A 23,884-nucleotide genomic window follows, 5' to 3' on the forward strand; every position below is an offset into this window, starting at 1 on the left:
TCACCTGGACTCTCGCAGTTGCCCTGACTCAAATCGTGGGTAGCTTAGAGTCATCCTGAACTCCTCTCTTTTTCATTGTCTCTACCTTTAAACATACGTAAAACTCGCAACCATCCACAGCTATCATGTTCACTGCCACCACCTAGCATAAGCCTCCATTTCTTACCAGACAATCCAGAGAGCCTCCTTCCTGATCTCCCTGCCTCCACCCTCACCCCATTACTGTCCACAGAGCAGCCAGGAATGACCCGTTCACAGTATAAGCCATCCCATATCCCCTCCTCTCACAAATGGCTCCCATCTTACTCAAATAAGCTCTGAATCCTCAGTATAGCCTCCTTGTCTTCTCTGCTGCTGCTGCTGCTGCTAAGTCGCTTCAGTCCTGTCCAACTCCGTGCGACCCCATAGATGGCAGCCCACCAGGCTCCCCCATCCCTGGGATTCTCCAGATATCTCTCCAAATCTCTCTCTAATCCCATCTCCCTATTGTGACTGATAATATGAAATTTATCTTTGGTCTTTGTCCTAGTTTATGGCACAGAGCTCTTAATTTGGAATTTTCTGAGTTATGAGATCAATAAAGGTGCATTTTATGTTAACAAGGAGACTTTTGGACTGTGCCTATAGATGGGGTCTGGTCACCACAAGAACTAACCATGTGATTAGAGAGTTGGAACTTTCAGTCCCATCTCTGTCAGGACAGAGGAGAGGGGCTAGAGATGGAATTCAATCACCAGTGGTCAATGCCTATGTAATGAAGCCTCCATGAAATCTTAAAAGCACAGTGTTCAGAGAGCTTTTGGGTGGCTGAACTTGGGGAAATTTGGTGAGATTGGCATCCTTGGAGAGGGTGTGGAGGCTCTGTACCCTTTCCCCATAACTTTCTCTAGGCATCTCTCCTATTTAGCTATTATTCAATTATATTCTTTTATAATAAATCATTGATTCTTTAATTTATTTTATTTATTTTATTTTATTATTGTTTTTCTGAGTTCTGTGAGCCTCTAGCAAATTCAGTTCAGTTCAGTCATGTCCAACTCTTTGCGACCCCATGGACCGCAACACGCCAGGCCTCCCTGTCCATCACCAACTCCCAGAGTTTACTCAAACTCATGTCCATTGAGTCAGTGATGCCATCCAACCATCTCATCCTCTGTTGTCCCCTTCTCCTCCTGCCTTCCATCTTTCTCAGCATCAGAGTCTTTTCAAATGAGTCAGTTCTCATCAGGTGGCCAAAGTATTGGAGTTTCAGCTTCAGCATCAGTCCTTCCAATGAACACCCAGGACTGATCTCCTTTAGGATGGACTGGTTGGATCTCCTTGCAGTCCAAGGGACTCTCAAGAGTCTACTCCAACACCACAGTTCAAAAGCATCAATTCTTCAGCACTCAGCTTTCTTTATAGTCCAACTCTCATAACCATACATGACTACTGCAAAAACCATAGCCGTGACTAGATGGACATTTGTTGGCAAAGGAATATCTCTGCTTTTTAATATGCTGTCTAGGTTGGTCATAACTTTTCTTCCAAGGAGTAAACGTCTTTTAATTTCATGGCTGCAGTCACCATCTGCAGTGATTTTGGAAAGTCTGTCACTGTTTCCACTGTTTCCCCATCTATTTCCCATGAAGTGATGCTATGATCTTAATTTTCTGAATGTTGAGTTTTAAGCAAACTTTTTCACTCTCCTCTTTCACTTTCATCAAGAGGCTCTTTAGTTCTTCTGCTTGCTGCCAGAAGGGTGTTGTCATCTGCATATCTGAGATTATTGTTATTTCTCCTGGCAATCTTGACTCCAGCCTATGCTTCATCCAGTCCAGCATTTCTCATAATACACGCTACATATGTTAAATAAGCAGGGTGACAATATACAGCCTTGATGGACTCCTTTCCCTATTTGGAACCAGTCTATTTTTCCATGTCCAGTTCTAACTATGGCTTCTTGACCTGCATACAGATTTCTCAGGAGGCAGGTCAGGTGGTCTGGTACTCCCATCTCTTTAAGAATTTTCCACAGTTTGTTGTGATCCACACAGTCAAAGGCTTTGGCATAGTCAATAAAGCAGAAGTAGATGTTTTTCTGGAACTCTCTTGCTTTTTTGATGATCCAGTGGATGTTGGCAATTTGATCTCTGGTTCCTCTGCCTTTTCTAAAACCAGCTTGAACATCTGGAAGTTCACAGTTCATGTACTGTTGAAGTCTGGCTTGGAGAATTTTGAGCATTACTTTACTAGCATGTGAGATGAGTGCAGTTGTGCAGTAGTTTGAACATTCTTTGGCATTGCCTTCTTTTGAGATTGGAATAAAGACTGACCTTTTCCAGTCCTGTGGCCACTGCTGAGTTTTCCAAATTTGCTGGCATACTAAGTGCAGCACTTTCACAGCATTACCTTTTAGGATTGAAATAGCTCAACTGGGATGCCATCACCTCCACTGGTTTTGTTCATAGTGATGCTTTCTAAGGCCCACTTGACATCACATTCCAGGATGTCTGGCTCTAGGTGAGTGATCACACCATCGTGATTATGTGGGTTGTGAAGATCTTTTTTGTATAGTTCTTCTGTGTATTCTTGCCACCTCTTCCTAATATCTTCTGCTTCTGTTAGATCCCTACCATTTCTGTCCTTTATTGTGCCCATCTTTGCATGAAATGTTCCCCTGATATCTCTAATTTTCTTGAAGAGATCTCTAGTCTTTCCCATTCTGTTGTCTTCCTTTATTTCTTTGCACTGATCACTGAGGAAGGCTTTCTTATCTCTCCTTGCTATTCTTTGGAACTCTGCATTCAAATGGATATATCTTTTCTTTCCTTCTCTGGCTTTCACTTCTCTTCTTTTCATAGCTATTCTTAAGGCCTCCTCACACAATCATTTTGTCTTTTTGCATTTCTTTTTTTGGGGATGGTCTTGATCCCTTCCTCCTATACAACGCCACAAACCTCTGTCCATAGTTCTTCAGGCACTCTGTCTATCAGATCTAATCCCTTGAAAATTAAATCTAGCAAATTAACTGAACCCAAGTGGGGTGTCGTTGGAACCTCCAAACTATAGCTGGTTGGTCAATAGCCTAAGCAACAACCTGGACTTTCATTTGGCTTTTGAAGTGGAGGAAGCAGTCTTGTATTAATAGGACTGCACTCAACCTGTGGAATCTGATGCTGTCTCAGGTAGTTGGTGTCAGAATTGTGCTGAACTGTAGGACTTCCATCTGGTGTCACAGAACTGCTTGGTGTGGATGCACCCACCTCAGTGGAATCAGGGGCAGAGCCCTCACATACCCTTTCCCCAGTCTCTCACTCCTCTCACTCAGTCCACTGATCTCTTGGCTCTTCTGGGAGTATTCGAGCAATCCTCTTGTAGGATTTTTTCACCAACTCCTCCTTCTCTCTGGAACTCTTCCTAGGTATCCTCATGGCTCACTCCCTCACTTTGTCAAGGTGCCATCTTGGCTGTCACCTTATCAGAAAACTCTTCCCTGATGACCCTCACCTCCTTCTTATCATTCTCTGTCTCCTTACTCTGAATATTTTTGTTTATGTCATTCATAATAGCTGCTCTTAATTGGCTGTCTTACTCCCCAATCTCCATCAGATGGGAGCTCCAAAAGAGCAGGGGTCTAATTTGGTGTGCCCTGCTGTATTTCCAGGCATTAATACAGTGTCTGGCTCTGTATTACAGTAGCATTTACCATAGTAGTAATTAATTATTTGTTAAATGAATCCTACCTACTCAGGAACAGTCAGTTAATATCATAGGACATATCCTTTGTGTTTTTTTTTTTCTAGTTGAGTGACTTTCTCACTATACTCATCAATATTAGCAATTGTTTTCCACTTGTCAATTAGCCAGGTTTTATTTTATTTTTATGTATTAATAAAGCTAACATTTGTGTAGGTTATCAACTATTTATATTGTTTCTTTTTAAAATTTTTGTTTCCATCATTAGCCCATTTTTAAAATTTAGGCACAGATTTTTTCTTATTGATTTCTAAGGGCTCTTAATATATTAAGCCTTGGTAATTTTCTTCCAGTAAATCATTTATGAAATAGTTGAAGGAGTTGGACAGATGGAGAAGAGAGTGAAAAGAGGAAGGGCCCCAAACCAAAGGGGACATTCTTAGCTTTACCTCTTTCTTGAGTTCAGGTCCCACATTTCCAACTTTCTACTGCATGTTCTCCTGCTACCCTAAACTCTGCATGGCAAAAACTCAGTGTATCATCTTCTTCAAGTGATGTCTCGCTGTTGACTCTTCTATTCACATTCACAGTACTGTCCTTCTCTCTGCTTCTCGGGCTAGAAACATCTTCATCATGTTTCTCAGTCTTTTGCTCTTTCTTGTTACTAGTTTAGACTTTTCAGCCCCTTGCACTCCCCTGTCCCACAGTAGGTTCACTTTCTGTAATTGCCTCCCTCTGGTCTGCTTTGCACGCTTCCACAAAATTAATCTTTCTGATTAGTTTGCCATTAATTCGCCATGCTGATTAATTTGCTGTTCTAATTTGCCATTTCTCTGCCAAACGCCCCTTTAATATATCTCCATTATTTAAATAATACCTTCCAGAAGTATCAGATATCTCCTGTGGGCACAAGTCACCTGCTCTTCTGTTTATCTCACTTTCTAACTTCTTGGTCCAGTCTGCCATCTTTGACCATCACTGTACTGCCCGCCTCTGGGCCTTTAAGTCATGTTCTCTGTCTCAGAAATGCTTGTTCTCCCATATTTGCCCATCAAAACCCTCCTCATCCTTCAAGGCTCAGACCAAATGTTGTTTCTTTCTTGAAATCTTCCCTGTTCATGCAGTCCAAAGAGATCTTTCTCTCTCTTTCAAACTTTGATGATACTCATAATTTGTCTCTTTATGGACAGTTATTTTATTGACTTGCTATTTTTGCCTGTTTTATTTATTGTCGTGAATTATAAACTCCTTGCTGTCAAGGATTTTTGTCTTATCTGTCCTCATGCCATAGCATTTGGTACCAGCCTTTGCACATAGCAAGTGCTCAGAAACTGTTCAATAAATTAAGAAAGGGTGAACAGCTCAGAAACCACATTATAACCTTATATATAAGATGAATTGAAGGTCATTTTCAAAACCCTTTTTCGTATTAGCCAGATTGCGATCTGACAAAACTGAATTTTGTTTCTGTCTTTATATCTTGTTATTTATACATCAGACTCTACTGGGATAGAATTGTCCCTTTGTTTTTCTCTGCTTCCTTATCTGTTTTCAGGTGCCATCAGAATTCTCTCCATCTTCTAATTATACTTACCAAATCTGGATACCATTCTCTAGAGAGTAGTTCTCAGACTTGGCTGCACATTAGAATCACCAGGGGAGCTTTTCTATTCCTGAAGCTTCGGCCTTACCCAGACCAAAGGAAATCAATCTCTGAGGGTGGATGCAGGCATCAGGGTTTGTGGTAACGACTTGCCAGGTGACCTCAATGTGCAGCCAAGGTTGAGGACTGTTCTTCAACCCTCATACCCTCATGTGTATCAGAATTGCCTGGTGAAATGCTAAAAATAAACCCTAACCTCCTCTAGTGAGCAAGTACTTTGTTCTTTTATGAACTCTCCAGGCTATCCTGATCCACACCAGTGACGAGAACTCTTCTAGCTAAACCTCTCCCAGGTGAGATGATACAACCTGGTTAAAATTCATGGTTTTATCCACCAGGTCCTAGAAAATGATGTTTATTTTGGTGGGATTTTTATAAAGCTTCTTCTGGGAATACATCAGGTCACACAATGAACATATGTTTACAGGTGGTGCTGTCTTCATGATGGCATCTCCTGAATGTTAGAAGGATGTTTTTTCACCAATTTAAACTATTTTCATCTAGGTTGTAACACTATAAACTTTTAATGCAAAGGAAGTAATTTTGAGGAAGGGAACGTGACAACTGTTATTTTCTGTTAAAAAAAAGAAGATGAATAAATGTGATGTTTAATGTACGCCTTTGGGATAAATCCAAGGCACACTACTCCTCTGTCTGCAGATCATTGAGTGTCTCTGGAGTGGGAAAGAAATAATTCTGTAATGTTGAAGGCTATTTCTGTTAGAGCTTAAGGTGGGATACTACCTTAAGAGAATTTGGGTTTCCTTTGTTCATGGATAAAAATAGACTCAAAGAACTGTCATTAACAGCGGAAAAAGATTGTATGAAATTGAGACTATTATTGCCTACATTGTCCATCTGAATGCTTCCAAAGCATAGAGAGCTGAAGTCCTGTCTATTTTTCCTGGACAGATATTGTGGAATTGTTCATTTTTCACATCATTGATTACTGTTCAGATCCACTCAGATTCATCAGGCACATTACATTTCTCCCTTCCTTTGAAATATTTTCATTTTGGGTTAGATGCTCTTTAAATTCTCCTTTGGCTCAAAAAGTCTTTGGTTCCGACCCTTGGCTTTTCAACTTGAAATAATCAGTCTTTTGTCTCCAAACATGGTGCTCCTAACAAGAATAACTCAGAATAGGATCGGAATGTCTGCTCTACTTTTGATTTTTCCACTTATTTTCCCAAAGTCTTTGCATTTTGAAAGATTTCATAGCAATGGAGTTCCTAGGCCATTATCACTCATTAGGAGTAGATGTAGAATTTGTATATACATTTCTAGAATGTATAGTATATATTGACTTTGCATGCTAAGTCGCTTCAGTTGTGTCTGACTCTTTGTGACCCTATGGACTGTAGCTGACCAGGCTCCTCTGTCCATGGGATTCTCTAGACAAGAATACTGGAGTGGGTTGCTATTTCCTTTAGTTAACAAATAAATCAAACATTTCAAGCTTTTCTAGTCTTTGTGAAAACTTTAAAGGCCCCACAAAAAGGAAATAGATATTGTTAATACAGATGACATATAGCTATTTAATTGTGTTTTGTTTTTAATTTATTCTCTATTTGTGGTCATTGCTCAGGAAATTTTGTACTTCTTAATGAAGTAAGGAAAGACTGCATTTCCTTCTATTCTAAGACATTAACTTTATGGAGTGACTACATCAGATATATATCTCGGGATTCATTTAAAATGGGAGACAGCAGAGAGGTTTCAACTAAGCAAAATATTCCTTTTGTTTGATAACTGAAAAAAACCACGCAGTTTAAAATGTGTTTATAGCTTTTCGCCTGTGGCATTCTTTCGTGTTATTGTCATTTTTTAACACCTGATGTGATACATGCTTATTTACTTTTCCTTCTGATAACACTCATTCTTCATTTCTTTCTTAGAAAATGAAAATGCCATTCTGTATAAGAATAATTGTGCGGGTTGTAAGTCTTCTTGTTAGGCAGCAGAGGGCACTGTGGGGCAGAGACTCACAGGAAGAGGAAAGGTGTTTGAGAGATACTGGGCAAGTGTCCTGGCTTCTGTTGATAGGTCTTGAATTACCGAAATACATGGTCTAAGTTCTGGTTCCATTGAAAGGAGCTACAAATATATATGTAGAAGGGGAAAATAGGCAAATAATGAAAATATGATTTTCATCCTCTTCAGATGAATAATTCTTTTCAGAAGAGGGCCAATATCAAGAAATGGATTTTTTTTTAATTGGGCTATAATTCTCATATTATAAAATTATTCTTTAAAAATATACAGTTCAGTGAATTTAAGCATATTCAGAAGGTGGTTTGACTAACATGTCATTACTCCCAAAAAGACATCTTGTATACAAAAGTAGTTACTCTCCATTCCTTTTTCCCCTAGCCCCTGGCAACTACAAATCTACTTTCTGTCTCTCTAGATTTACCTATTCTGGACAGTTCATATAAATAAAACCATATGGCCTTTGTGTCAGGCTTCTTCACTTACTCTGATGTTTTCAACCCTCAATCATGTTGCAGCATACATCAATACTTCATTCTTTTTTGTAGTTAAAAAAATGTTCTGTGGAATTAATATCCTGCATTTTGTTTATCCATTTATCAGTTGATGAACATTTGTGTTTTTTCCTTTCTTTGACCATTGTGAGTAATGCTGCTAGGAACATTTGTGTACAACTATTTTCTGTGAACATATGCTTTTATTTCTCTTGGATGTATACCTCAGGGTGGAATTGTTGGATCCTGCAGTAACTATGTTTAACTTCTGAGTGGCTGCCAAACAGTTTCCTACAGTGGCTATACCATTTTACATTCTAGGAGTGTATGAAGTTTTCAATTTCTCCACTTCTTCACCAAACACTCATGTCTTTTTGATTATAGCCATTCTAGTGAATGTGTAGTGGCATTTCACTGTGATTTTGATTTGCATTTACAAGAAATAGAGTCTTTTAGGATCATTTAGGGTCCATGAATTTATTTCAGAACTACAATTTACCTTGCTACATCATTCTAACCACACCATCTTTCCGTCTTCTGGGATGTCTATTGGGCTCACGTGGAGATTGAATTTTAACAATGTTTTCCTTCTTCTCTCCTCCTCCTTCTTTTCTCTTACTATTTTCTCTCTCCTTCTCTCCCTCCCTCCTTCTCTTCTTCTTTTCCTTCCTTTCTTCTGACCAGATGCTGGCAAGGCTGCTTTCCTCATGGGCATTAACTCCTCTGAGCTGGTGGAGGGCTTGATCCATCCTAGAATCAAAGTTGGTAATGAATATGTTACTAGAAGTCAAAATGTAGAACAGGTAAGTTAATTCCAGAGTATTATGATTCTATCCTCTTGTACTGATTGTACACAGGTTTTATTTGTGTATTTTTCAACTTCTGATGTCTGTAACAAGGCCTTCTATAAAAAAGTGAAAGAGAATTACTATGATGAGTATTCTAACTGTTTTCATCTGTGATGCACACCACAGTAAATGCTCTTGTGTTAAGAGTCTTTCTAGTCTGAAAGATACCATTTTGACAGTTTCCCCTTAAGCAACAAGTCTCTTCAGATTCAGGGAAGTCCTTTATATTTTATAATAAATATCTTTATGGTCTAGCTAAGAGGCTCTTAAAAATATAGTTTCTGACATGAATAAAATTGGTAAATTGAAATCTATCACCTATTTGGAATATTGACTTTTTAGGCTATCAGATGCATTCATTAAGAAAAGGTTTCAGCACATATGCTGAAGTTAGCATTCAAAGAGGGGGAAAAATGAGAACCAACGTGAAAGATGGAAGGTCATATAGGTTTTGTTCAGTATCCAGGAGAATATTTTAATGATAGAATAATGAGTGCTCTGAGAAGTGTGGATCCTGAGGCTGTGCAGTAAATAGTCACAGGACAGTCAACTAGTAAGACCATCTAAATATGATAGTGTATTTCAAAATAATAATTGACATCTGGAATGTGCTAGTATGAGACAAGCCCTGCTACAGTAACATACACACTAAAATCCTAGTGACAATAAAATAGGCATTTATTTCTTACTCACACCAAGCCCAATACAGATTATATCACCTTCTTCAATTTTGTCCTCAGGCCATCTGAAATGCATGGCCTCCAGTGTTGCTGCACAGGGGAAAAAATTATTTGTGAAGAAAGTACACACACTTTAACTGCCTGGGCTAGGAGTGATATCACTTTTAGTAAGATTCTATTGGTGAAAACTAGTCAAATTTTCTCCTTAGCTACTGTGGGGCTGAGAAGTGTAGTCTTTCTAGAAAGAGAAAGTGGTTTGATCACATATAACATGTAAAAAGCATTCATATTATCTCCTTCCATTCCTACAACAAAACTCAGAGGTAGGTAAGGCAAGGATACTTATGTTGTTTCCAGTTGAGGAAACCGAGGGTTAGGGTACATAAGTAACATTCCAAAGGATACCCAGCTAGTATTCAGGTGACACCTAGACTGTCTTGCTCTGTAGACATCCTAAATCTGAAAATGAGATAGACAAACGTGCAACTTTGTGACAGAAGACAGTTATTTTGACAACAATAAACTCTCTTTCTTTTGATATGTTGGTACACAGGCATTTGGTATGACTGTCATTTAAAACATTTCAACAACTAATCAAAATCAATTTCCTAGTTCAGCTTACTCTATAACTAAATAAGCTTATCTCTACCATAATATCAACTCTATGGGAACAATTTGCCTGCATTTTTGTCCTCCCTGGTGACCTGAGCTCTTGAGGCCATGGACTGTGTCTAATTCATCTTAGTACCCCAGCATCTAGCACAGTGCCCTGCAAGCAGCAGGTGCTCCATAAATGTTAAAATAAATGAAGTATTGGCTGATGTTAAGCCATGCTCAGTGGGACAAGTAGTTGAGCTATTTCTTCATAGTGAGGCTGGAGATGTCTGGCAGCTTCTTGCCTTTTAAGACATTCACCACCACGTGCATGCATGACATGCTATGATTATAGAACAAGGACTTGCTCAGTGTAAAACTAATGAGCCCATAGGAGGACTGAAATCAAACCTTCGTCTCTTTAATATTGTGTTCTCAGGAACTGAGTTACCACACCAGCCTCTACTATAATGGAATCAGTGGAGCAAGCTAATATATTATTAGTCAACATTAAAAGAAAGAAAACCCTCATCCTCCATGCCCCCCTCCCCTACCCACCTTCTTGCTTGAGCACTCTCTTTTCCTCCATCTCCTGAAAACAGAGTAAGAAAGCACACTGTAAGGCTTTTCTTTTCTTAGGAATTTTACTAACTTTATAGAGACAATTGTCACTGCTAAGAATAGAGATGTATAAGCTCTGTTGATGACAATTGCAAAAGATGGCAAAAATTCTTGCAGTGTTAACACTTTATACAAAACTTAGTTCCAGCTCTTATGTTATCTAACTCTGGGACTTTGGTCAAATATTCCATCTCTCTGAGCACCCCATGAAGAGGTTAAATTCTTCTGTGGGTCTCAGTGGAACAGTGACTGGCATCTAAAGTAGATAACTCTTCATGTATGAGAGTGTCCCACACATTGAAGGAGGTTTTGCATTCCTGTTCCCAGGTGCTAAATGCCAGCAACACTCTCAGTCACTGATGATGTGGAAATGCCCATCCTGTTCCAAAGTGCCCCCTTCCCTTGGGTGGAGGGTGTACCATCTTGAATTGGGAGCCACTATACACGATTATCCGGAGAAGGCAATGGCACCCCACTCCAGTACTCTTGCCTGGAAAATCCTATGGACAGAGGAGCCTGGTGGGCTGCAGTCCATGGGGTCACCAAAAGTCGGAGACGACTGAGTGACTTTACTTTCACTTTTCACTTTCATGCATTGGAGAAGGAAATGGTAACCCACTCCAGTGTTCTTGCCTGGAGAATCCCAGGGACAGGGGAGCCTGGTAGGCTGCCGTCTGCGGGGTCGCACAGAGTTGGACACAACTGAAGCGACTTAGCAGCAGCAGCATACGTGATTATCAGGAACCAAGGCTCTTCAGCTCTAGTATTTTATGATTCTAGGAGAGTTCTAACTATGCTTATTAGAAATAGGTTATTTTACTTTAAAAAGATTAATAATGATCAAACAATAATAGTAATCAGTAGCCATTGAATGTTCACTGTGGATGCTGTGCTATGTGCTTTGTATACATGGTTCATTCAATCAAACAGCAAGTCTGCAAAGTTGATCTTATTTATGCTTCCATTGTATTAAAAACAGCTTAGAACGATTAACTGCTGAAAGCAACATGGATAGTAAATACTGGATCAAGGATGAGGAAGTGATAAAAGTGGAGAAGGGATAGGAAAGGGGGAACTAGCATTTATTGGATTGACTCTAAGTGCCAAATACTGTGCTATGTATATTTACATCTTCTCTTTCATTAAATCTCTTCCAACAACCATGAGACAAGCATATTTTAATATTACTTTGCAGATGAGGAAGGCAGGGATCAAGGTGGTTAAAAATACAGCTATTTGACTCCACTCCTTTTCAGTTTTGTTTTTTCTATCCTATACTATTGACCCCCAAGTAATCAAAGTCTTTGAGGTTATTTTTAAAAGAGCTCAGTCATGAGTCTGTTTAACCTCTGCTACAATTTCAGGCTTTCTTCCTGTTTTTCACTACTCCCCAGCTGCAGCCAGTTTCTCTCTCACTCCCACTTCTCAAGTATCTAAGGAATTAATAGGGGGAGAAGCAAGTTAGTCACGTTCTTTTTAAATTTTCAAAGTGACTGCTGTAGACATAGAGTGATTTCCTCGATGCTCTGAAGAATAAAAATCATTCTTGGTGCTTTACTTGTGCGTGTCTGCTCTTGATGCCAATAATAAAAAACTGTGATGCCATCCGGCTTATGGATTACTGTGGAAATGACTCAAGATAACTGATCAGGGAGTGGGTGACTCATAACTAAATCACCGCCAGACACCAACTGGCTCCTGCTGTGCGCACTGTCCTGGGCAGCCGAAGGATGGATGTGATAGGCCTATTTTAAATGTTAAGTCGTTGAAGCGCATTCCCCTGCCAGGCTTGGAGACTGTCCAGCTGAAATTCACTCCCCCTTGGAGTCTGTCAGAAAGCTGCTGCGACAGCGGCGCCTGCGCGTCGCGGCGGCAGGATCTACATCCGCAAAGCAGCAGCATCACACGCAGAGGTTGGAGCTCTCACCAGTAGGTTAGGAGAGCACCTTTGACCCACACCTCCAGGGAGGGGAAATGTAGCCTCAGTTTTATAGTAGAGGAATCTGAGTCAGAACGATGCACTAAATTGCCATTCGCCCTATGCAGAGTTGAGGGCAGCCCTGGGAACTAATAAAACAGGTGGAAGCTGAGGCTGGAAAGAATCTTCAAGTGCATAACTCAGGGGAAGACACTGCACCCTAGATAGATTGGGTCACTTGCCAAAAGTTATGCAATTTATTAGCAGCAGCAGGAAAGAGCGAGAGATTCCATATTCCTAACCTACTCTACCAGCATTTTTGAAACTTTATGGTGCGTGGGAGTCAGAGGGGATTGTGCCAGAGTGCAAATTCTGATTCAGAGGTCTGGGATGAGATGCTGGGCATTGGCATCTTTAAAAAGCTCTCACGTGATGCTGATGCTGCAGGTCTTAGGACCACACTCTGAAGAGCAAGGTTTTAGAACATGTTGCCACCCTACCCCAGGAGGTTTGGTCCTTTAGTGGTAGGAACATGAATCTCTCACAGGAGTGTTGGGTGGGGAGGCGCCAGGCAGCTCACCTCCTTTCGCGTAACTCTCCTCCCTTCTCCTCCTCTCTCCCTTCCTTCTCGCTTTACTCTTGTCCTTATTTCTTTCTTCCTTTCCCCTTATCTTCAGCATAAAGCTATAACCACAGAAAGCAGATAAATATATGCTGGTTTTACTAGAAGGTGGTTACTGATAGAGAATGCCCAGGGTCAAAATGAACACTGTTGTCAGCCGAAGGACTACTTTTGATGTGATTTTCAGGTGACCTATGCTGTTGGTGCCTTGTCTAAGTCAATCTATGAGAAAATGTTTAAGTGGCTGGTGGCACGTATCAACAGGGTCTTGGACGCCAAGCTGTCAAGACAGTTCTTCATTGGCATTCTTGACATCACTGGTTTTGAGATGCTTGATGTAAGTATATCTGGTAAGAGTGAAGTTGATGTATATTTACAAGAGAATTAGACTATGTGAATTGAATGTCAGAAGATGTAGTCAGAGCATAATGAGAATCATTCTGTGCAAACTTAAACAGCTACTTTGGTTGGAAAAAGCTGTTATTAATATTAACAAATAACAATAAAAATCATGATTAATAGTGCTAGGAAATTAATTCAACCTTAAATAAAGGTAAATTAAGACATCTTTTATGATTTTGAATTGTAATATCATTAAATGTTAATTTCCTATCATAATCTTAATTTTCAGATATATATGAAGGAGGTTAAGAATATAATTGAGCAATTTTTACTTATTGGGTTTATTTGCCAACGTATGATAGTGGTTGTGGTTTTCTCTTTATATTTTCCAAGTGAACCTCTATTTTATTTTTTTTATTGAAGTATGTTTGACAATTAAAAATATATATTTAAGTAGAACAACTTGATTCAGTGCACATATACATTGTGAAATAATCTCTACAATTAAGTTAATTAACATATCCATCACCTCCAATAATTACTATTTTCTCAATTTTATTTCTGATCACAACCTTGAAGTATAACAGTCTTGAACAACTTTGCATTAATTTTACCAATGAAAAGTTACAACAGTTCTTCAATCAGCATACATTGGTTTTGGAGCAAGAGGAATATAGGAGAGAAGGCATTGACTGGGTGTCCATCGACTCTGGCCTGGATTTGCAAGCCTGTGTGGATCTTGTTGAGAAGGTGAGGCATGTTTCTCCCCCATCCATTTTTGTTTAAGGAGAATTGGCCCTGCTTGCTGTGTTGATCCGTGTCAGGACCCTGGCTCTGTTAAGGGGATGGGAAATAGGGTAAAGAGCTCTGCACATATTCTCTTAGTGGTTTTTCTGTGCAGCCCTGTGCCATCCTAACTAAACTCCCACATCAGTTACCTACTCCATCATCTCTAACTCACACTGTCGCTACACATTTACTGCTTATGCATGGCCTCCACTGTTAATGCATGAGGAAGCTTGTTGAGATTAAAAATGGTCATGCTCTTGACTGGAAAAACACAGAGCTGAAAATATGAACACTGTAGGGCTTGGCTGATTAACATAAGGTGAATGAGTAGACCCAGAGCAGCTTAACGAAATTTGGCAAATTAGCATGCAAACAAACAACCGCCATAAATCCTCAAGGCCACTACCTTGCAGGATGTAGTTTGTTCATTTAATTGGACAAGTACCAGTTAGTTTAAGTAATTTATGACAATACTTCATGGCTTATTAGTAAATTAGCTGCAGTGTATGGTTTCCAAATTCAGTGATGTTCCCTTACTCTGAAATCTTTCCATGTGCTCTAGAAAAGATTAACCAGATTTGCCAGGGGAATTCAATATGGTTTTTATGTAGCTTTGTCCAAGGGAGCAAGCATGATGAGGTGTGAGCAGCTATGTGGCCTTATCTTTTGCAATAGTTGTGGATTGCAGTGAATTCTGCACTTGTCTGGACAACTATGCTTTGCTCTCACATTTGATTCTCAGCAACCTTGTTTAGAAAGGGGTGAGGATGACTAATCTCTCACTGTCTTTTGTGGGGCCCAGATTTTATCAATCACTGTCCCATCCATTTTACATGTTAGATCTTTAGATGAAACTAAATCTTCTTTGAAAATAGCCATTATTCTTAACAGGAGTGGACATCACATTGATTTTATTTATTTTATAACCAGTGAACTTCCTGAGGAGGGGACAGGCTGATTCAAAAAATGGTGATAATGAACCAACTCGTGAGTTGACTAAAAATAATGATAATAATGACCCGCCCATGATCTGGGAAATGTTTGATGGCATTATTAGAGTTACAGTTTTCTAATTAGAAATGAAACAAGAGAACTGGAGCTCCTTCAAGGGACAGCTTTAACTTTGGGCAGTCGTCACCTGTAAAATCTACTTACTCTAAATATGATAAAACACTGTATTCAGGCAGGAAGGTGGGATGCAGACATTATTCAACTCCTGATACGTCTGTGAGTGTAACAGATTTGTAGTTGATCTGAAGCCTATTATCTTATTTACGACAATCAAACTTATTCTAAGACACCAGCAACATTGATATAATTTCCTGTTGTACTTTCTAGTGATATGATAAAACAAGGGGAAAAATGAGTAAATGATAAAAGGAAAAGATAAATGTTTGGTTTCCTGTGAGTTATTTCAAAGGTTCAGGTCAGGCAAATGTGGAATACTAAACCTTTCTTGAAATGATTCTATATTTTGAAAAGATCATTGTGTTTGTTCAGTCTACATGAAGGAAATTTTTAGTAAATATTAATGATCAAACTCTCTCCTTGAAACAGACTGCATCATGGGAACTTTTCAAAGTTTGAAGGAACTAAAATACATCACTACATATAAAATATAGAATGCATCTGTGTGTTTATAAGGAAAAAGTTTTCATACATATAAGTTTTGAGTTTTTTTATTTATATAAAAGTTTATATCGAGCTAAAAAACACATTTTCATGCCAACTTTGTTAATTTGGTCTTCAAGCATACAGTAACCTCCTTATATAAATGCAGTGAACAGATCTATTATAGGATTAACTTACACTTACCTCATTACTTGAATTATTCTAGTTTGTTTAGAACTTGAACATCAGTAATCAACATATTAAATATTAACATATGATTACATATTTATGTTTTTACATAGGTATTGGTAAAGAGATTATTTTTATTTTTTTAAACAAATACATCCAAAATTATACATTTAGAAACTATTGCCCCTGCAGTGGAGTCACCTTGAGAAGCTACATCCTTCTTTCAATAATTCAGCCATCTTGGAAAAAGTCTCTCACAGGATGGGGATTAGGATAAATTGTTAGATTTTTACTGTCTTCAGGAGAAAATTGACTTCAATACCAATCATCTTAACTGTTTTTGAATCCTAACTGTATTACCTATTTTTCACATAATTTGTCTAACTTAGCTAAATAACTCATAATTGTTTCTATGCAATAATCCACAGTCAGACTACAGGTCATTTCCATGTGCCAATAGTCAAAGGTGTCAGATATCCCATAGTAGGTTCTAAAATAAGTTTGAATTCTGGTAGCATCTTGGCAATGAGTGTTGCCACTTCCCTAATAGAGTTCTTTAGATAAGCTAATTCTGATATTTTTGTTATAAAATTAATCACATGAATATCTCATTAGTTATCCTTTGAATGCATATGACTATTTTCTTTAAACATATTGCATTGTGTCTTTTTGTTCACAACTTTTACTTTCTGCCTAACCATACCCACAGTAAAGCAGCCCAGCCCAAAGCGCAAACCTGTAAGTCTTAGTGTTCACCTATCAATTAATTCCTTTGTTGAGGACCTAGATTTTAGTCACCTCAGGACCTACTCTACTAAGTGTTGGGAGAAATACAAACCAGAGGCATCATCCTGGCACTCAAGGAACTGAGGATATAATTAGCAAGAGGTCTGAAGACCAAAACTTTTACTAGTTTTCAGCTTTTAACAAGTAAGTGTATTTAGCAGCTACTTGTTTTGATCACTTTCTTGTTACCCCAGTGGTGAGGGAGGGATTCCTCTCCTAGGGTTATGGGAATGGCTGACCACAAGACACCTGTCAGTGGACAGATGGGATCGACAGCAGCTTAATAGTCACATCTACTCACAGACTGGGGAGGAGGACACTGCATGCCATATGGGGCTGCACAGCAGTTGCACTTAGGAGCAGAATGAAGAACTGAGAGCTGTGGGAAGCAGGCTTTGTAGTAATAATAGGGTGAGGCGACCAGTGATTCCCACTGGAGAATGTGATTGGCTTGTTTAAATAACTCCATGGGCTGGTAGGGAACTGAAGTCCCTTACTCAACAATCAGTGGGCTCTGTGCCTGTTCCCATGAGAAAGTATGTTGCAAGCCTGGAGGACATAACCCACAGGAGCATGTGGGGAGGGGAACCTGTGATTAGGTTCTCCTGGTATTCCCCAGATGTCAAAGCCCACAAAATGTTGGACCTTAATTTTAGGCCTAATACTTCATTACTATTATAAAACTTTGAATTAAATGCTGCGTAAAACTTAAGCATTTGTTATAAATAGCACTTGCCCTTAGGACGTATGCAGTCAAACAGGAGATTTGTAAGTCTAATAAATGTAAAAATATGTTAGGATAAATGTGGTAAAGGCAGAAAGGCTCACAGAACTCAAAAGAGCAGAGGTCACCTCTGCCTGTAGGAATATAGGAAGGCCTGGTGGGAAAGGGGTAAAATTTCAGCTGAGTCTGAAGAAATGGACATGATTTCAACAGGTGAAAAGAAAAAGACAGTAAGCATGCGGAGGGATGGGCAAGAGCAAAGGCTTAGAGACAGGAAAGTAATGGATGCATTTAAAAATCTGATGAGAATTAAAAATAATCAGAGGGAAGGATTTAGAAGTTTAAAAAAAGGGAGTCAGGCTGTGAAGGGATTTTATTGAATTTATAACTTATTTTCAGGTGATGGTGAGCCAGAGAGGATTCCATGCTGGGTAATGGGGTAGACAGAGATGCTTGGGTTTACTCTGGTGGGTTTGTGTATGGGGTCAGGAATGGGAGAAAAGGCTACAGTCAGGGTGATTAAAAAGCTGTTACAAGCAAGTGAGAAATAGAGGCCTTGAATCAGGATAGCGGAAATGGAAATAGCAAGAAAGTGACAGATGTAAAAGAGAGGAGGGCTGAATTGATAATATTTGAAGAGGGAGAGGTTATAGCATTAATGTTCAGAGTCAGGGCAACTGACTCAGACCATTTACTGTGCAATAGAGGACAATTGATGCTATGAGGCAGAACATAATTACTTCTTTCCCTGACCTATTTGGAGATTAATTTGCTAGAGGGCCTCATGTTTATTAGAAGTTTTATACTTCCTAAGCATTGGAGAAATGGAGAAGACCCTAAAGAAATAGAACTTTTCCCTCCTCAGTGGTTTAATTGTTAGATTTTGAGCTGTGATATCTACTTGCTTTGCATAAAGCATCCATTCATCCCCAAACGGAAGATGGCTTCATTTGAGTCCCAGGGACATGCCAGTCCTCATATATGGGAGGTTGCTCTGCTGGAGATGGGCTGCTGCTTGCTGTGAGGCTTTGGCATGTCCTTCTTGTTAACATGAACTATCCCAGGAGATGCTTACATTTTTTAAATGATTCATTCTAGTTTTCATGAAAGGTTGACTATTTCTGTGACAGGAAAATATGCAATACGAAATGGAGTCCACACCTCCAAGACTTGGTGACTCGACTATTTAGTGTTATCAGATTTTCCTTCCTTCTTGTTCCTCTCCACATTTATCATTTTGTCAAGAACCCACCAGGTCAATGCTGCCAGGAGCAAGACTTTGCATATTTGCTCACTGCATCATTCCCCACTTGGATACTTGGGAGGGAAGAAGACATCTTCCCTGCTGGAGTACAAGAGTTGTACAATATGTGCCAGATGTCCAAGAGTTGTTGATGGAATGTCGTTGAATGCATTTGCTGTAAAATGCAGGTTCTAAGTCTATGAGATTAGACAAAAGAGGTAGAAGACCATAATCCGTGCATTAGAACAATAGACTCAGGTGGATCAAAAACATGTTCTTCAAGTATCTAATCATCCAAATTAGACCCATTCGTATGGCTCCAGTGGCATAATTTCAAACAAAGGATTTTAAACTACAAACAAATTTTCTTCTTGTATATCACCCAGCCAGAGCCTTAACTCGATGTTGGTGTGTTCTCTTTCCATGAAAATATTAAAGCCTAAGCTAGCCTACTTTTTAGAGGGAAATTGTAAAAGGAATTCAGTGAGCTTTTAGGTGGGTTGGAGAGAACTGTAAGGTCTCTCCCAAATCTGAGAGTTTGTGGTTCTTGGGTAGAATGGGTTGGTAGAGAATCACTAAGTTTATGTTGTTGGGCCAAGGGATCATGGTTTTATCTTGGAACTCTCATGACATTTTCTGTTGCTTTATAGTCTGCTTATTTATTATCTGCATGTCTTGTCTGCCCAGTTAGATGCTCTACAGCTAGAGCCCACATCTGATTTTCCTGTTTTAACCGGAAGTGTTTAGTACAGTGATTTGCTCATAGAAGGCATTTCAAAAATATTTGTGAAAGAGATAAACGAACATATAAACACACAAGTAGATTTGCAAATGTAAGAATCCTTGATCTTTCCCTCTCCAAAGCTGTTTTTTCCCTATATGTACCCTATGTTAGTGAAGGGCAACATCCACTACCCATTTGCTCAAACCAAAACCTCAGTCAGCCTTCCTCTTTCTACTACACCCCACATTCTATCCATCAGCAAGTTGTGACCCAGCTCCACTAACACCCACGTCACGTTTCAGTAACCATTCACAGTCTCCAACACTATCACTTGTTTAGATCAGGGGTCAGCAAACTGTGGCCCTGCAGGCCAAATCCAGCCTGTAGCCTGTTTTTAGAAACAAAATTTGAATTCAACATCATCAAACTCATTTTATTTACATACATATTGTCAATTGCTGCTTTCAGGACTGAAATGGCTGAGTTGATGGCAGGGAGCAGCAGAGACTCTATGGCCCACAAAGTCTAAGAGTTTTACTGTAAGGCCCTTAAGAGACAAAGGTTGCTGACTGGGTCCTCGATTTCCTATCACATATCCTTTCTTGTCTGCTTTTTTAAATCAGTTCAGTTCAGTTCAGTCACTCAGTCATGTCCGACTCTTTGCGACCCCCATGAACTGCAGCACACCAGGCCTCCCTGTCCATCACCAACTCCCCGAGTTCACTCAGACTGACGTCCATCGAGTCGGTGATGCCATCCAGCCATCTCATCCTCTGTTGTCCCCTTCTCCTCCTGCCCCCAATCCCTCCCAACATCAGAGTCTTTTCCAATGAGTCAACTCTTCGCATGAGGTGTCCAGAGTACTGGAGTTTCAGCTTTAGCATCATTCCTTCCAAAGAACACCCAGGACTGATCTCCTTTAGGATGGACTGGTTGGATCTCAAACCATTTTTAGCTCACTGGCTTTCCAATAGAGACCACAGTCAGTATTGGCCAATAGGCTTTTCTTTGCCAATTCAAACAAATAATCCTTTTTAAGCATTAATTAAATCATAATCACTTTATTATAAAACATCTCCAAAGGCCTCTCATTTTAAAATAAAATCCAAATGTCTTACCATGGCCTGGAAAGCCTCTAGGCTCCATTACTGCATCCCTCTCTTTCCACATGCTATCTCCGACTAGTTCTGCTCAGTCCACACTTGTCTTTGGCAGGACCTCAATCTTGCTAAGAGTGTTCCTGCTTCAGGGCCTCTGCACTCTTCATTTTTCTCCCCAGAATACTTGTATACATGTCTTCTCAGGATTTGCTCTTCTCATTCAGAAGGTTTTACTGAACTCTCCTACTAAAAGAGTTCTCACATAGCCTCTGTCGTTCTCTCTCTCTTTACTTTGCATGATTTCTTCAGGGTGCTTATAGCAAACTAAATTATTTATTTAGTGTTTATCTGTCTATTGTCGGTCAGCTCCACTAAAAGGTAAACACCCTGAGGACAGATACTTTGTGTATGTGGCTCATGACTACATTGACAGCTCCTGCTGGTGTCTAGTACCTAGTAGATATTTAATAAATATTTGTTGAATGGATGATGGTCTAGTTATATGTAGTGAAGATCCCTTGTCAGCTAATTAGGTTTGTGGGGAAGAATTTACACTCATCCCCTAGTGAAAATACTGTTTATTAGTATTTTTGTTTTGTTTTGTTTTTTCATCTACTGTTCATCTGTATCTCCAAGCAGCCAATGGGCATCTTTTCCATCCTCGAAGAAGAATGTATGTTTCATCAGGCTACAGATATGACTTTCAAGACCAAACTTTTCGACAACCATTTTGGAAAGTCGGTTCATTTCCAGAAGCCCAAGGCTGACAATAAGGAGAAATATGAAGCTCACTTTGAACTTGTCCATTATGCAGGAGTGGTAAGTTACTTCTAGACCCTCAGCCCTGAATTATCATCCCTCTATTTCAAATGTACTCAGCCCAAATCTTTAGATAATATATAAGTAAATATATCTGTAAAGTTTAGATTAAATGAAGAGATGAACAAAATAAATCTCAGTTCCCCAAAAAAGTTGGTGTAGACTTTTAGTACTTAGGAAATGAAATACCATACTATAATAACAGAGGTCAAAATTTTCAAAAGTAGACTCTCTCACCCAATTCAAAGTAAGACAGTTTCAGAAAGTCTCAGAGACCATCAAAGGCACAGGCTTTTCCTTATTCATCCTTTCTTTCAACTGCACATTGTGTGAATGAGTGATTTCAACTGATCTTTTCACTGAAGTTTTTTTTTTTTTTTCATTCTCTCATAAAGAGTCACTATGAGGTAATGGTCTCTAAACTATGACCAACAAAGATTCCTAATGCCCCTCACTCCCTCACCTCATTTCCCCACTGGGGGTATATGTGTGTGTGTGTGTATTCACATACGTGCATGTGCCTGTGCTCTTTCATTCTGCTTTTATGATTCTGGTCAGTGATTCTGGGTGGAACAAAGAGAACTGATAAAGGATAAAATAATACTAGACCTAAAAACGACCTGCCAATTATACCTAGATATGTTTGTAACTCTCTTCTTTGATATCCTTGAATATTATTTATAATAATATTTACAGTGAAATGCTATAGCATTTATGGAGTGCTCACCTTGTGTCAGAGGCAGTTGTTTTATTCCATCAACTTTTGCCTGTATGAAGGAGGGCTGATGTGAATTGTTTGTCCTGGAAACACCATCTATTTCTTCCACCCACTCTGGTTTAGTGTTCCTCTCCCTCCCTGCTTCTTCCCTCTCTCTCCCTCCCTCTCTCTTCCTTTTTTTCCATAGTGTAAATGGTAAAACCTGAGAAGCTCTTTGGGTTGCACACAGGTTTCTGGAGTATTTATTCAGTACTGTTACATTAAACTGATTTAAATTCAAATGACATACACAATGTATGATTTTTTAAAAAGAATTACATAATTTGCTAAGGAACTTATGCATTCTCCTTTTTTGTTACCTGAACTACATGCTTTTCCAAAGGTGCCTTATAACATCAGTGGCTGGCTTGAAAAGAACAAAGACTTTCTTAATGAAACAGTGGTGGCTATATTTCAGAAGTCATCCAACAAACTCCTGGCAAATCTTTTTGAAAATTACATCAGTACCAACACTGGTGAGTCAAACATTCTTCCTCAATTTTTCAGCCTTAGAATGGAGCCCACGTCTGTCCCAGCACTTATAAAAATCCTGGCTTCTTTCCTGAGAGATGTGTGTCTGCTCCCCGTGGCCTGAGTCATCCCCTCTTATTAGACTTTCCATCCTCAGGCTGGTGGTTCTTCGGGGAAACGGTGCTTTAAGGTAGATAGATTTCAAGGAGACTGCTCCAGCCTGCTTTTATCTTCTACTCAACCAAGTTGCAAAGAGAGAGCAGCAAACCATGTTTTGATGAATGATTTTGGGGAAATAACAAGCTCCTTTAATACATATCCCCCAAATATCTTGGAATTCTCCTTCACAGTGCTTTTATATTGCAGTAATGGAATTTTTATGAGCTTCATGAGGGCAGAGATTATGTCTCACTTGTTCAAGTGTGGCCTCAAGCATGTAACAGATGCCTGTTTAGCAGGCACTCCATAAATACTTGTTGACCAACTAATAACTAATCTTGTTTAGTAGTTTGTAATTTACAAAGCAGGGCCCCCCAGGTAGCTTAGTGGTAAAGAATGTGCCTGCCAACGCAGGAGACATGGGTTCAGTCCCTGGGTTGGGAAGATCCTTTGGAGAAGGAAATAGCAACCCACTCTAGTATTCTTGCCTGGAAAATCCTATGGATGGAGGAGCCTGGCAGATTGCTGTTCATGGGGTTGCAAAAGAATTTGACATGACTTAGTGATTAAACAACAAACAACAGCAGTTTCCAAACACTTCTAGATACGTTATCTTACTCAATCCTTGTCATGACTCTTTCCAGGAAATCTCTCTATCCTACAGGAACAAGTACAGAAGAATTAAATAGCACCCCCAGATCTCACAAATCTACTTTGAAAGATAAACCCAGGCATATTAAAATTTTTAAGAGTTTATTTGAGCAAAAAGCTATTTGAATTGGGCAGCACGAAACCAGAATGGGTTAAGGGCATTCCACCCACAGGAGCTCAAGGAGAGACTTTTATAGAGAAAAGGTGGAAGCAAAGTGAGGAAACTAGTGATTAGCTGTATCTAAAGCCCACGTGGCTGTTTGTGATTGGTTGTCCTTAATTTCAATTTTGTAACCTTGAGACTTTCAGAGGCATAGAGTTTGGTTGGCTTACACAGGCTGCCACAGCATTGGAGCCACCTCAGTCTGACAGCCTGCTTGCTTCATTGATTTAACACCATTAAATGGCA

At 39.4% G+C, this 23,884-nt stretch overlaps 1 protein-coding gene across 1 annotated transcript in view; it reads left to right on the forward strand.

Moving 5' to 3' along the window:
* MYH15 (myosin heavy chain 15) overlaps positions 1-23,884 on the forward strand; it is a 146,786-nt gene that overhangs the window by 22,227 nt on the left and 100,675 nt on the right. The window contains exons 10-14 of the mRNA XM_040265689.1: positions 8,512-8,630; positions 13,298-13,447; positions 14,032-14,202; positions 21,258-21,437; positions 22,538-22,670. Coding sequence (XP_040121623.1) covers positions 8,512-8,630; positions 13,298-13,447; positions 14,032-14,202; positions 21,258-21,437; positions 22,538-22,670 — 753 coding nt within the window. The remainder of the gene's footprint in view (positions 1-8,511; positions 8,631-13,297; positions 13,448-14,031; positions 14,203-21,257; positions 21,438-22,537; positions 22,671-23,884) is intronic.

Source organism: Oryx dammah, unplaced genomic scaffold (genome assembly GCF_014754425.2).
Source record: "Oryx dammah isolate SB20612 unplaced genomic scaffold, SCBI_Odam_1.1 HiC_scaffold_2, whole genome shotgun sequence".
NCBI classification, from domain to species: Eukaryota; Metazoa; Chordata; class Mammalia; order Artiodactyla; family Bovidae; genus Oryx; species Oryx dammah.